General features: G+C 50.4%; 5 protein-coding genes across 5 annotated transcripts; 4 read left to right on the forward strand and 1 right to left on the reverse strand.

Moving 5' to 3' along the window:
- Window positions 1-235: 235 nt before the first annotated feature.
- On the reverse strand, window positions 236-4,353 carry GT037_009678 (phospholipid-translocating p-type atpase; the record flags this gene model as incomplete). Its single annotated transcript, XM_038934725.1, has 2 exons — window positions 236-407; window positions 464-4,353. 2 exons carry the CDS (start codon window positions 4,351-4,353, stop codon window positions 236-238), a joined length of 4,062 nt encoding a protein of 1,353 aa, XP_038782526.1.
- A 2,460-nt stretch (window positions 4,354-6,813) lies between these two features.
- On the forward strand, window positions 6,814-7,224 carry GT037_009679 (uncharacterized protein; the record flags this gene model as incomplete). Its single annotated transcript, XM_038934726.1, has 1 exon — window positions 6,814-7,224. One exon carries the CDS (start codon window positions 6,814-6,816, stop codon window positions 7,222-7,224), a length of 411 nt encoding a protein of 136 aa, XP_038782527.1.
- Window positions 7,225-8,106: 882 nt separating this feature from the next.
- GT037_009680 (uncharacterized protein) lies at window positions 8,107-9,227 on the forward strand (the record flags this gene model as incomplete). Its single annotated transcript, XM_038934727.1, has 3 exons — window positions 8,107-8,178; window positions 8,231-9,010; window positions 9,066-9,227. 3 exons carry the CDS (start codon window positions 8,107-8,109, stop codon window positions 9,225-9,227), a joined length of 1,014 nt encoding a protein of 337 aa, XP_038782528.1.
- Window positions 9,228-9,731: 504 nt separating this feature from the next.
- GT037_009681 (haloacid dehalogenase) lies at window positions 9,732-10,463 on the forward strand (the record flags this gene model as incomplete). Its single annotated transcript, XM_038934728.1, has 1 exon — window positions 9,732-10,463. One exon carries the CDS (start codon window positions 9,732-9,734, stop codon window positions 10,461-10,463), a length of 732 nt encoding a protein of 243 aa, XP_038782529.1.
- Window positions 10,464-11,244: 781 nt separating this feature from the next.
- GT037_009682 (alpha beta-hydrolase) lies at window positions 11,245-13,059 on the forward strand (the record flags this gene model as incomplete). Its single annotated transcript, XM_038934729.1, has 1 exon — window positions 11,245-13,059. One exon carries the CDS (start codon window positions 11,245-11,247, stop codon window positions 13,057-13,059), a length of 1,815 nt encoding a protein of 604 aa, XP_038782530.1.
- Between the last annotated feature and the right edge of the window lie 1,160 nt (window positions 13,060-14,219).

A 14,219-nucleotide genomic window follows, 5' to 3' on the forward strand; every position in this document is an offset into this window, starting at 1 on the left:
GCAATTTGTAAGTGCAGAGGAAGTAATGAACACAGAAGGGACCTTTGGAAATGTGCAACTAGAAGTCCTCGTTGATTGACGCTCATATCAATAACACACTGCACTATTCACATCACAGACATCATACCTACTGGAAACGCAGTCGTACAAGAACATCATACCGCCCACTTTCCATACGCCGAACAAACTCCGATGAGTAAAATGCGTTCCCCTTATCAGGTCCAAATGCCTAGGGTTATTTCCGCGAACTCGCCATCTCTCCGAACCGCCCTCTTTGCTGTGTAGTATCATAGGCCTGTAGCACCCGAGCTTGTGATTCGTCTGTTTGTGAAAACGCATACCCACGCTGTTTGCGCATACGCTGCACTTGTCGGACTTTTCGGATCGCTTTTTGGAATTGCTCCATACTATTGCAAAGTCAGTGAATCGTGGCGAGCAAGTATAAAATTTGGGGAAAACATACCGTGGCCTGTAATCTTGTATATTATACTTCTGAATCTCTTGAACGTGATGGTAGCTCTGCGGAAAGTACATTCTCTTCGCGTACTTCCATGCAAAGTCTCTGATGAGACAGAGTGGTGGCAGTACCAATACCATTGCCCAGAAGCGTGGGTCAGGAAAGAGGCGCTCGATTACGCCAACATATTCGTTGGATATGTTGATCTTGGGGGCTACGACGGCGTAGATGGGCATCAAGATGAACCAAAGCAGCATGGAGCCCGGAATAGCTAGCACGGTATACTTTGTCCAGATGTTGGTGATGAGGGAGGCTTTGAGAAGGACGGTCGCCAGATTGGCAGTGTAAGCGGCGGTTCCCCAAACCCAATGGCCTGCATTTCGGCCATCCCACTGTGGCCAGTCCCAGAGAATAAATGCTTGGGCACCGAAATACAAAATCAGCGAGTGGTAGAAGCCATTTCCAACCCAAGACCAGAAAGAGTGCATACGGAAGAAGACACCAGACTGACTGAGGCGGTAGAGCTGCGGATACCTGTCCAAAAGCCTCGCGCTTACGAATTGATCAAAGATACCCAGGACGAAAGGCGGCGCCGCTGTGAAGAACACGTTGTAGAATGTCAGCGTCCACGACTCATAGATAATCTGACCCGAGAACCCATTCTGGAAAGAGTACCAGAACTGTGTCATGAACATGGCAATGTTCTTGTAGAAAGAGTACAAGATAACCTTGCTGACACGCTGATAACTCCAGGCGCCGTGGACAAGGAGAAGTTTGCGCAGGTAGCGGAATTGGCCAATCGCAATATCTGCGCTACGTGCTGCCTGCAACCCCTCAACACCACTGATACCAACACCAACGTGAGCAGCCTGGATCATGGAAACATCGTTTGCGCCGTCACCGATGGCCAAAAGGATAGCCTTGAGGTGGCGTTTGACAAGCTTGACGACAAGGGCTTTCTGTAGAGGGGAGACACGGCAACAGATGACAGCCTTGCACCTGACAGCCAGGTCCAAGAACTCCTTCTCAAGGTCACGCTCAAGGGCATAGGTAAGCGACTTGCCGTCGATAACTAGAGCGAGAACATCCATCTCAGCCCCACCTTGGCTCTGACTAGTAACTGCTTGGTACTTTTTGCGAATGTTGTCTCGCGTATCTTCCTTGTTTTCTTCGTTAACAATGAGTAGACTCATGTCCTCGCTGATCAACTTGCAACTCATGCCGATGTTGATGGCAGTTTCTTGGCGATCTCCAGTAAGGACCCAGACCTTGATACCAGCGGATTGCAGGGTAGCGATAGTGTCTGGTACACCCTCTTGCAGTTTGTCTTCGATAGCAGTCGCTCCAAGCAGAGTCATGTCATGCTCAATGAGCTCAGCAGCCTTGTCTAACTCTTCGGCACGATTACCGCTAACAGTTGTTTGTGCAGTATTGAAGACCGACCACCATTGCTGGAACTCGCTCTCTGAGATCTCTCGCATCGCAAGACACAACGTGCGCAGTCCCTCGGAAGCGTACTCCTCAAGATGCGTCAACGTCGTTTCCACATGAGGGTTGTCTTTGCCAAGCCTCTCCAATATGACGGTGTCAGCTCCCTTGGTGTAACAGACAATCTTGCCCTCAGGAGTACGGAAAATCGTAGACATCCTTTTCCTGGTGGAATTGAATTCGCAAACGGCTAGGAGTTCATATTCAAGCTCGCGACCATCGACTTCGATAATCACCGCGCGCGGCTTCCTCGCGACGAACTTGTAGCCGAGAGTCACTGCGCCTTCCACCAAGGCGCCCTCATCGGGCGATGCAGCTTGGTACTTGATGGCGGCCTTTTCGCCTTTTCTTTCGGGGATGACTGTATGGCAAGTTGCGAGTAGAGTAAGGAACTGGTCAATAATGTACTTGTTGTGGTGCGTTTTGCGATTGTGCTCAAGTTGCTTGAAGTCATGGATTCCGACCTCAACACCGTCTTCAAAGGTCGCACGTCTGTCCTCGGGGACCTCATCGGCATATTGAATGCCGGCAATCGTAGACTGCTTGAACTCCATCATGTTGCATGTCAGAGTACCTGTTTTGTCCGAGAAGATGTATTCAATCTGACCTAGTTCCTCGACCAAAGACGAAGTTCGGCATTTCGCCGGTGTGTCTGTCGGTTCATAGTAAATATCGAGATCAGAGTCGATGAGACTACCAGTGTAGTATTTGACGATTTCAATCGTTACGAAAAGCGAAATGGGAACCAAGTTGGAGTAGAGTACCCAATATGTTAGGAGGTCGCGGAAGAATTGTTTGGCGCCGTTGAAAGCATCAAGTCTGAGATACTCGAGGCTGTCTCTCTCCTTGGACTGTATAATCACATCGCCTATAGAGCTGACGATGCTTAGCGCTATGAGAATGACTACAAGCATGAGAATCTGCTTGTTGACCAGTCTCTCCACTGCAGTGGTCTTGATAGGTGTAGCCGTGGCATTTCTCATCAGCTTCGTTTCGTGTCCGGTAAATACGACGACACCGTGTATCCAAGGTGTGTTTCGCAGTGTCGCTCCACGCAACAGCAGCTGATCGGGTGCTAGTGGTAGTTCCCTTTCCCCACCACCAGCTGCCATGGTCAAAGTTGCTTCATAGGTGTATAGACTGCTGTTAGGCTGTTCTGACCGTATACGGCCTCCTAGTCGTGCCAGCTCAGCAGGACTGACAAAGTCAGCCGTCTCAGGTATCGCTTGCTTGATCTTCAGATTTGTCTCCCCGTCCAAGTTGGCCGTCTCAATGTAGCACAAACCCTCGGGCTCGGACGAAGCAAGCAGGACCAAATCGGTGGGAAAGGATTGTTCGGATTCGACGCGTACGATGTCGCCAACTGCCACATTAACCCATTTTGTATCTGTAAAGGTAGAGCCTTTGAGGACTTGGGCTTTTGAGTTGTTGAGGTCAGAGTCAGATTGTTTCCGCCGGTAGTCCTCAATGTATTCCTTGACGGCCGAGACCAGCAAGACTATACCAAGCGGCACAATGGTAGTGTATCGCGAGGTGGGGGAGATACCGGGGATCTGTTGTAGAATGGCCGTGAACAAGAAGAAGAGATTGGCGTATTTGGAGAACTGTTCGTAGAGGAACTTGGGAAGGAAGGTGGCGATGTTGTATTTCGAGGTTGAGATGTGGTTGTCGACGTATTTGTTGGCGGCATTGGCGGGCGGGTTGTTCAGGTGGATGATTCTTGGCCCCAACGTTGAGGGATCCGGCGCGCCCCTGCCGAAGCCAAACTTGAATGAGCCCATCCCCTTTTTCGTCTTGGAGGACTGGCCATCGTCGCGTGCGCTTGCGGTCGTATTCGCACTGGGCTGCCGTTGGTGTGCTGCGTTCTCGGTCAATGGCAGATCCATCTCGGAATACTCGTTGCCCTTCCCGAACATGTTCTTGACTTTTCCAGTCAGGCCACCTCCAAGACTCAGGATACTATTCCTGTTGTGCGCCTTTTTGGATGCCCCGCGCTGTATGCCTGGTGAAGGCTGGTCATACGCTCCTCCCGCGGCGTAGTAGCCCTGTGCTGAAGCATCGTCGTCTGCCGGTATGTCTGCATCCGAGTAGCGCTGGTAGTTGTGCAGGTCCGAGGTTTGCGAGTAGGCTCTGCTGTTGTTTGCTCCTCCCAGATAGGGCGAGTCACCCGCGGGTGCGCCAGGCCCGCCCGGCAGGCCTGCCGTCGCCCTCCCACCCCCGACAAAGTCATCGTACGAAACCGAGGGCCGACCTTGTGGCGCTGCATCGGAGCTGTCTATGTCGTACCGGTGGAGGAGGTCATGGTCATTGGCAGGTGGCGGTGCACCCGAGTAATATGTGGGTTGATGGTCGTCGAAGTCGATCAGGTTCTCGCTATGAGGCGGTCCACCGGGCGGCCTGCTGGCCATAGCGGCCGAATGTTGCGATGGGCGTCTTTCTCCGAAGAGGGTGGTTTGCCTACCACTTCATGTGATAGCTGCCGGTGTGTCGTCGTTTCTGCAATGTGTTGTCGCGTCGCGGACGGATACGGACGTCTTGCGGAGCTTCGTCGTAAGCCACCCTGGCTATAGTAACGCAGCTTGGCGGGCGTCTCCGAGTTGAGTTTCTACCGAATGCGCGCAATGTGTCGTGATCGCGTTTGTATCGTGAAGAAAGCGAAGGTCAACTTCCACCAGCGCCGGGAATGTTTGCGGATCCTGTTGCAAGGTTTCGCTGACTGCCGGTCGTTGAAAGATGTAGGCACGGACCAGAGTGCTGAGGCAGTGCCTACCACTACCCTGGGCCTTCTGCTGCAACCGCGCCCCTGGGGCCTCGTTATGTCGACGAATAAGATCGATTCACCTTGGCCGCACGTCTCAAATTGCACCAAGCTGACATTGACGCGCGATGCTGCAAACTACCCAGCTTGCAGTGCCATTACGCGGCGCCACGCTGTGGGGAGAGATTTGGTGGAGACCCTGACGTTGCGCCAAGTCCGCACCCTGATACTAACCTTCGGGATGCTTTTGCTTCCGAGTAAATCCTTCTTGACAGGAACATGAATACAACGTCTTGCCTATCATTCGATAGCTAACATTGCTGCCGTTGCGTTGGAACGAACGCCCATTGCATTTGGTTAGAACACGCCAAGTACCAACACGGCTTGTGAGGCGGGCATACTACAATTTCCCTCCAGCCCGGTTCGTGCTGCGGCGTCTTGCTTGACAGCATGGAAGAGAGATGACCCAATCAATACTATGCGATTGGATCGTGTATTTTGTATCATTTCGTAGAATGCTGTCTTATACGGGCTGCACAGTGGCTAGAGCATTGATATTGTGGCATCGTTTCAACATTCCTTCGCCCCTAACTTGTCGGCGACGGTGTTCAAATAGATTACTTTTACTAGCTGCTCGCGTTGCGAGTTCTGAGGCTGTCGCCTCGTAACGTCGCACTGAAGGCGGAGTCGTCACGCTTAAAATAGCACCACGTTTGCGCAGTTTAAGAATGCTACGCATTGATCCAACGACCATGCAGTTAGTTGATCATGCTGCTCTGACATTGCTTTTGTTATATGTGAACTGGAAGATAGGTGAACGATCTTGATATACCTCACTGTCGCAACAAACCCTGATTGCAACAAGTCTCTCATTCATACCACGACTATCTTGTGACTATGTGTACAATATAATGATGGCCAATAAACACGTATTGCGGTTGTGCTTTAGCGAGCATGCGGATGGTTTTTGGTGTTGCGCTAATGAAATTTTCGACCGTCCCGCCGAATTCCCCCCACCCTACCAACATTGATCCCGGCCATATGAGGTTCACCCAGTTTTTTGCTGGATCTCCCTGCTTTTTTTAAACGCTGAAGTCTATGAGATGAATAAAATTTGAGCCTTCCATCGAACAACAGAAATAGCCCGGCTAGCTCAATCGGTAGAGCGTGAGACTCTTAGTCTTTCACGGTCTAACAGACACGATTACTCAGTACATCTCAAGGTTGTGGGTTCGACCCCCACGTCGGGCTTGTACGTCTGTTCGTTTTTGTTGGATGGTTGTAGAGGTGTTAAGGTGTTGAGGGTGAAGGTACTACGGTACCTCTATGATCACCCCCTTTTTTGCTACCACAACCCACTACGGTCCATCTAGCTGCTGAACCTGCGCAGTCCCAGTTCTGGTTAGAGCCTTTACTCTTTTTACCGGTCGTTTTATGAAATATCAGTTGCCTCGAGTTTTGCTTGACGTAGACAGCTAAACGGCGTTTCGCGGGCCAACGACCTTAGAAATGTGATCCTCCACAAGAAGAACAATGTTTCCAACTATCTCTTATCTATTTGAGTTGATCTGATGTCCGTATGGGTCTTCACTGTTGTGGTTTCGTGCACCGTCAATTGACAGACGCATTTCACTATCGATGTGCTTCGGGAGCCTGGACCTCATACTTTATCTCATCCCTCCAGCGCAATAGATTACTGTCTTCTTTCCAAAAGTTTCTCTTCCTAAAATCAACAGCTTCTCCCGATACACTGTCATGTCGGTCTACAACACCATAGCCCTCACCCCTTTATGAGAAAGCCACCTTCTGCAGCGTGATTGAACACGACAAGCTCGCCCGACATTGCCCTCTCGATAACGGTCGTCATGCTCTCGAACTCCACTACGCTACCACATCTGATCTAGGATCACTATCGAGACTGCCAGCTGAGTTGATGGAACAAGTTGTTCTGGAACTGGATGTCGCAAGTCCGTTGGTGTGGAGGAGAGTTAGCAAACGGGCAATCGCCTTCGTGGCTCGTATGATCGAGTGGAAAAAGGTAATAGAAGCGTCAGAATTTGTGCTGATATCGCGATTCTAGGTCACTTCCATAGCTCCAAATACCGTGAGAATGCCTATTGGCCTCCATTCGCACTCTACATTCAGCCTCGCTGAACTTTATGATGCTCTTTACCAACGTACCTGCGCAATTTCAGACTGTTCCAACACTGCAAAGTACATCAACATGGGCAGTCTAGTACGCGTTTGCGAGACCTGTGTCTATCCAAGAGTTTGGTGGATTATCAAGTCATTCGCATCCAACTACTACTGTGCCCAGAAAGTGCGAACGAGCGAGCATACGGAAGAGAACGAGAAACCACTGGAGAAAGAAGTGACAGCATACAAGGTACAGATGGATGAACGCATCGACTTCGTCGAAGTTGGTGTTTTGGAGAGGAGAGGTAGAGGTATTGAAGGAGTTCTGGGAAAGGGGATCAACGACGGAGACTTGGACAGACGGTGGGCTGGTGGCTCGGCTTAGGAGTAATACACGCAAACACTATACAAGGCAAGACTTAGCGTCAGCCTATGGGCATCAGATATTGTGACTTCGTCTTGGATATTTGGGAATACAGAGAACTTGCTCTACTATGTTGTCTTGAATTTTGTAAAAGATGGTCATTTCAGCCATGATAATCAGTCGTGAATCAGATGGTGGTAGTAGATCTAAGGGACATTTACAAGGTTGTTAGGGCCCCGGCTCGCCACCAGATCCCTGCGAACCACATGTAAAGCTTCGTATGCGATGTATGTTTAGGTGGTATGACACATGCGGAGGGCAGTTATGCGATGAGCGACCGGAGAGTATGCACGAACACGATGGTTTGGTGTACCTACCTGTGTGGGGCGGGGTCGCGGATCCTGTCAGGCTCGCAGTCCACCTACACAAAGTCTTCTCTCGATATTACACCGCCACGTCCTTAATCATCCTGGCAAACATCCCGTATAGCGCATTAGTCCTATATGCTGTGTTTTTTATACTGGTATTGGTGTGATATGCGAGAAAGACCTTGTGACGCTTGTGTTCGTGTCACTCGGTCCATACCGCTGAACTAAGCTTGCGTTTGCTCATCCTTACCAACACAACTTCCCAGACTGCATCCACGTATGCAACATGGTAAACGTTTGCTGATGATTGTGACTAACTCGGTAGGTTGTTGATGTCATGCTTGGGGCTTTAGGCGACATGTAGTAGGCATAATTAGAGGCGGAGCTTCCACCCATTTCATTATGACGACACGATGCGCGACGCGTCGGGCGACGTGATATGAGCCTATTTCCCGCCTGAATGAAGATGACATCCTACCCTTTAGATACCAAAGACACTGAGGAAGACTAATTATCCAGCTAACGCTTCATCATCATGGACACAATCAAGAAAGCCATCGGCAGCGCCTTCGACCCTAACACAGACATCCCTGATCTCAGCGGGAAGGTAAATTGATACTCTCTCATCTACATGATCAAATTACTGACCACGATTACAGGTCTACGTTGTTACTGGCGGCTCTGCCGGCATTGGATACGGCATCGTCGCACATCTCCTTCAGCACAACCCGTCGAAAATTTACCTCCTGTCGAACAAGGAAGAGCACGCCGATGAAGCTCAAGAAGCGCTCAAGGAATGGGGTGATATAAGTAAAGTGGAGTGGCGCAAGTGCAACCTCGAAGACCTAAAGCAGGTGGACGAGGTAGCCAAGTCGCTGGCAAAAGAGCTGGACAGACTTGACGCTTTGGTATGCAATGCTGGGCTGGGTGTCGGCGTATACAATGAGACGCGTGATGGTCTGGACAGCCACATGCAGGTCAACGTCTTCTCGCAGGCACATCTTACGCTCACGCTCTTGCCTATACTGCAGAAGACGCCTGACTCGCGCATTGTACACCAATCCTCTGATCTGCATAAGGGCGCTGACTCGAGCATGAAATTCGAATCGGTCCAAGAGATGAACCAAGACATTGGCGCAATGAAGCTCTACAACCGCACCAAGCTAGCACAGATCCTCTTCCTACGTGAGCTGTACTCTCGTATCAAGGTTGGCGAATTCGGTCAAGTCACAGAGAGCAGCGGCTTGCCGTGGATCAATGCGACACACCCGGGCGGCGTGTTAACGGACCAGCAAGACCAGGCAGTTGAGGCTTATGGTACCATGGGAAAGGTTGGAGTCAAAGCGGTTAGGCCGTTCATGAAAGATCCCGTAGCTGAAGGATGTCGCCCGGCCCTGTTTGCTGCCGTGTCACCTGATATTGTAAAGGATCAGATTCAGGTAAGAAGAGATCTCTCGTACTTCTCGTTCAGAATCTTAAGCTGACTTCTGACAGAACTCATATATTGTTCCTGATAAGAAGGTCCAAGAAGCGTCCAAGCAGGCCAGAGATGAAAAGTTGCAAAGAAATCTGTGGAGGCTGACCAAGGAAGTCTTGGAGTCGAAACTTGGTAGTCTGCCGTACGAGATGAGAACTGGTGTTGTCAACACAGCGTAGGCCGAGGGTAAATGCCGGTCCGATTACAAATGAACATTACTCGAATAAAACTCGGATTCTTGTAGATGCGCTTCGTGATTGTTCGCCCTCGACTCTTCCATAGATGGCTTGATATGCTCTACTTGGCGGAGAAAAGCACGACCCACGCGTCAGCTGCATGCATGTTCCCCTTCGTAAGGTACGGCCCACCTATACAACAATACCAGATCGCATAGTGAAGCGTATGTAGCGTCTAGGTTAAGACTCAAATTTAGCTATCACGTCTCGGCCGTCGCAAATGCTAGCATGTACTTTGTAGGGCGCGTTATCATGCCCCGCCAACGTCATAGTATCAAGTGGGGTTCCAAGAGGCCTCTGGGCAGCGACAACTGTACAGTCATGAGACAACATATAATAATCGGCAACACGCTCGCAGTCCGTTCACCAATACAGAGCTCAAACACAAGAGGTTTTCCAAACTTATAAATACATCATTTTTGTCACAATACGCACATAACCGCCATCATGTCCAAACTTACAGACTTTAAACTCCTCTCCTTCGACGTATACGGTACGCTGATCGACTGGGAGGCTGGCGCTCTCATCGCTCTCCAACCACATCTCAAAAAGTCTGGTCAAGAAAACATGGATCGCAAGCACATCATGCAGGTCATGCACAAGATTGAAGCAAGAGTTGAGAGAGAACACGGCCATCTTAAGTACTCTGAAGTACTTACTATGGTGCTCCCAGAATTGTGTGAGCAACTTGGTTTGGAGAAGCCCAGTGAAGAGGAGAGCAAGGAATTTGGAGCGAGTATTGGGCACTGGCCCGGATTTTCCGACATACCCTCTGCATTGGAGAGGCTGTCCAAGTACTTCAAGCTTGTCGTGCTCTCGAACGTCGACCATGATTCGTTCAAGCTTGGAAATGCGAATGGGCTCAAGGGATATAAGTTCGACGCGGTCTACACTGCTCAAGACATTGGTTCCTACAAGCCTGACTTGAGAAACTTTGAGTACATGTTGGCAAAAGTGAAGGAGCAATTCGGTATCGAGAAGCACGAGGTGCTGCAAACCGCGCAATCTCAATACCACGACCACCACCCAGCAAAGGATATGGGGATCAAGAGTTCCTGGATCTATAGGCCTGGAGCGGTTATGGGGAACCGTGATGATCCAGTGTACAACTGGAAATTCGATACATTGGCGGATATGGCGGATGCTGTGGAGAAGGAGGCGGCAGAGCAGGGAAAGTAGGCTCAGATGAGAGATTGTGTGGATATGTATGTTAATCCTGGGTAGCCAACAACGCTAGCGATACACCAATTTTTGTTCTGTACTTGACAAGGAAGGTGTCAGTCGCACAGCGCTGGCTAGCGTTGATTACTTTTCGGTGCCAGAACATCCACCGGTCGAGGCCTATGCTTTTATTGTGCTGCGTTAGCTTGCGGGGTGCAGCAGATGGCTTCTACTTCTCCGGACGCCACCGACTATCACCCCTCACCAAAATCTAGAATCCGTTTATCGTCTGAAGTCGCTTTTTCCTTACTATTGAATATCGGCGATCGCACCCAAGATTGGTGTGAGCGATGAGCTTCTTCACCGATGCGATACTTGGCTTCAGCCAAGCACCGAGCTAACATAGTATCTTGGTATAATCCATTCATTCATGGATACGTCCGTTGGGCGGGAGATGAAAGAGAAAAACTGCTTCCTCGGACGTGTCGTGAAGCGGCTTGGAGAAGGAAGGTATCCTTTATGAGGGCAAGCCTCGGAGGTAATTCATCGTGCAAGTTCACAGAAAGGCTCCAAACATCCTTGCACGACCGATATCTTGACTCGGTAGTGTCTCGGCAACGTCATTATTCGCCAGCCACGTGCCCTATCTCACCTTCAACACCAACATCGTCCCCATCACAACGTCAAACTAGCGCGAACAAGAGTAAGCGCGTGATAGATTATCCGTAGGAATAGTTACATCGCTTTCTATCCCCGCAGTCACTCCGCTCTCCGTTGCCGGTAGCGCCTACCGGTACCTATGGCGGACCGACTCCCTGCGCCGCCATCGGCAGAAGCCCGGGAGCAACAGAATACTATGAAAGCAACCCATTTCTCCTCACGATGGCTGAAGAGAAGGTTAGCCATCATCATGATTTTCTCCGGGAGCACTGTCCTGCTGTTCTGGTACTTTGGCGCTTTTACCTATGCCAGACCATATCAGCCTGGCACGCCACAACGACCAAGTCCTCCGAACCATGAGACGCCAGATGGATCGCTTCTTGTCAGCTTACCGGATTATGGATCATTCCAGGGCACTCAGATGCTCATGAACTTGAAGAAGACTGAGACCTTCAGTCGACCAGTGGATGCATGGATGAATGTTGAGTATTCCACGCAACCAGTTGGTCAGGGGAGGTTCATGCCGGTAACATGGCCTGAACCTTTTGATGGTGTCAAGGATGCGACATCTACTGGGCCGGCATGTTTCCAGAACATGTACAGCTCGCTCGGACAGTCTGAAGCTTGTCTTACCATCAACGTGTACCGACCCTCAGGTATTCCTATGGACCAGAAACTGCCATCCATGGTCTACTTGCACGGAGGATCATTCGTATCGGGCTCTCATCGCAGTTTCGACGGAGCGCTGTTTGTGGAGAAGAGCACGGAACCCCTCATGGTTGTTACTGTTCAGTATCGACTTGGTGCGCTCGGTAGCTTGCCAGGCAAGTTTATGGAAGAAGAGGGCCTTCTGAACCTGGGTATCCGCGACCAGAAAATGGCTCTGGAATTCTTGCAAAAGTACATCGGCGATTTCGGAGGCGACAAAGACCAGATCACCCTCGGTGGTCAAAGTGCTGGTGGCCATTCGGTTGGCATCCACCTGTTCCACAACTACAACGAGGATGCCGGAAAGCCTTTGTTCAGCAAGGTCATCATGTCTTCTGGTTCGCCAACCGCACGTGCCTTCCCGGGTGTTGACTACCCTATCTACCAACGCCAAGTTTCAGACATTATGGATTATCTGAATTGTCCTTTGTCACCCAGCTCTGCTGCTCTGGAGTGCCTCCGCGCCGCCGAAGCCGATGACATCCAATTCATGTCCTCTTCGCTGTATAACGCCCACAACTACAACATTACTTGGCCGTGGCAACCTGTCTCTCCTGGTCCCCTCCTTGAGAAGCGTGGTTCGACCTCCGGCGAAGACGGCACCTTTTTCAACATTCCCATGTTGATTTCCTCCACAACCGACGAAGGTAAAGCCTTTGCGCCACAAGATCTACGTACCAACACCGAGTATCTCAACTTCTGGAAGACTCTTGTTCCAGGTCTAACAGCTGACGATCTTTCCGATCTTGAGACCCTCTACCCTGATGTAAAGCCAGAGGCTGGCACACTGGGCTACGTCTCGGACCAGTTCGAGCGAGTATCGGAGGCTTACGGAGACTATTCTTATATCTGCCCGGTTCAAGACACGGCTTCCGTTCTTTCCTCAACCTCTGCTCCAGTCTACAAAGCGCGCTGGAACACACCAAATTGGGCGGCCACGTACCTGGGCGTGCCGCACGCTAGCGATTCCTCATACTTTAACGGTCAAGCAAACACACAATACCCAGTGATCGCGGATATGTACAGCGCTTACTGGGCAAGTTTTATTGTCAGTGGAGATCCGAACACTTATGCCTTGTCGGGCAGCGCAACCTGGGAGCAGTACGAGGGAACTGGAAGCAGGCAACTAGTGGTCAATCCCCCGACTATGGGTGGCGCGATGATGGAGGACGAGGGCACAGCTATCAGGATGGAGCAGTGTGCTTGGTGGAGAGATCCCGAGAGGGCTGCGCGACTCAACAAGTGAGCTCGGTCTCTTCTCAATATAGCTAATAATTTCATGAATTACCACCACTGCTTGTGCAATATCCCCTAGAGACCAATAGGGCTTTTTGGTCTTGAGTGATACCGGGGCGCTATAGCAACCCTACTCTCTATCGTCAAATTGCTTGGATACCTCCATACTCTACAAGGGTATACTACTTGCTTCGTCATTATCTACTTTTGTTCAACCACAGCAACTCGCGACTCGTCTATCACTTCTGCAATGGACGTTCAACTTCTGGTACGAGACGTTTTCCTGGCTGGCTTGTTCAAGATACTTGCAACCGCCGTTGAGCTACGAAAATAGCAACTAATATGCAATGATTTAGTATGGAAATGGGTTGGGAACACCAAGGAAAGACGGCAACTGCTACCTCGGAGGCTAAGCCAAAGGCTGGTGCGTTCTTATTGGATGGGAATAGCACTGCCCCAGACAGGGGTATTGTGACGAGCACATCTTTGCGCGTACCCTTGACACTTTATCAACGAACTCAAAGATCCGGATAATAGGTGAGGCCTTACATGTACCTTGCCTCACTTGAGCTGTCACCTTGCACGATATACTTCCAGGCAGGTATGATTTTGACCGGTGAGAAGTTCTGGCCCCCATTTCTTGGACGCCTTGCGCATTGACAATTACAGCCTCCATTGGTGACCGGCAATATACTGCGTCGCTTCGAGATGGTGACGACTTGTTTTGCTGTGTGTGAGGTGTGATAAAAAATAGGGATGGTGGGGTCTGAAGCTCAATACCCCTTAGGATGGATGTTATCGTAGCAATGGTATGTACAACAGCAGCACATTGCTTCGATTGCGGCCTCTACTATGAGTCACAGATGTGCCTTTAGATTTCACCGGTAAAAAGAGATACGATGGCAGTCTAGCCTCATGACTACCTACCCTTCCAAAGCTGGCAGAACCCTGAAAAATGATCCAGGCAACCATACCGTATTTGCAGATCCCTTCACAATAATAGGATTAGCACCAAAAAACCAGGATATCGGGATGAACACAAGGCGCTGCCAACAATGTGTCTGCCTTGGACGCCGCACGGTAACATGAAACTGCTCCTGCCAGACATGAAGGTGACACAGGCGAGGAAAGCCAATAGGTATATGCCGTGCATGTACGGACAGGCGCACA

The sequence above is a fragment of the Alternaria burnsii genome (assembly GCF_013036055.1).
Source record: "Alternaria burnsii strain CBS107.38 chromosome Unknown 725, whole genome shotgun sequence".
NCBI lineage: Eukaryota > Fungi > Ascomycota > Dothideomycetes > Pleosporales > Pleosporaceae > Alternaria > Alternaria burnsii.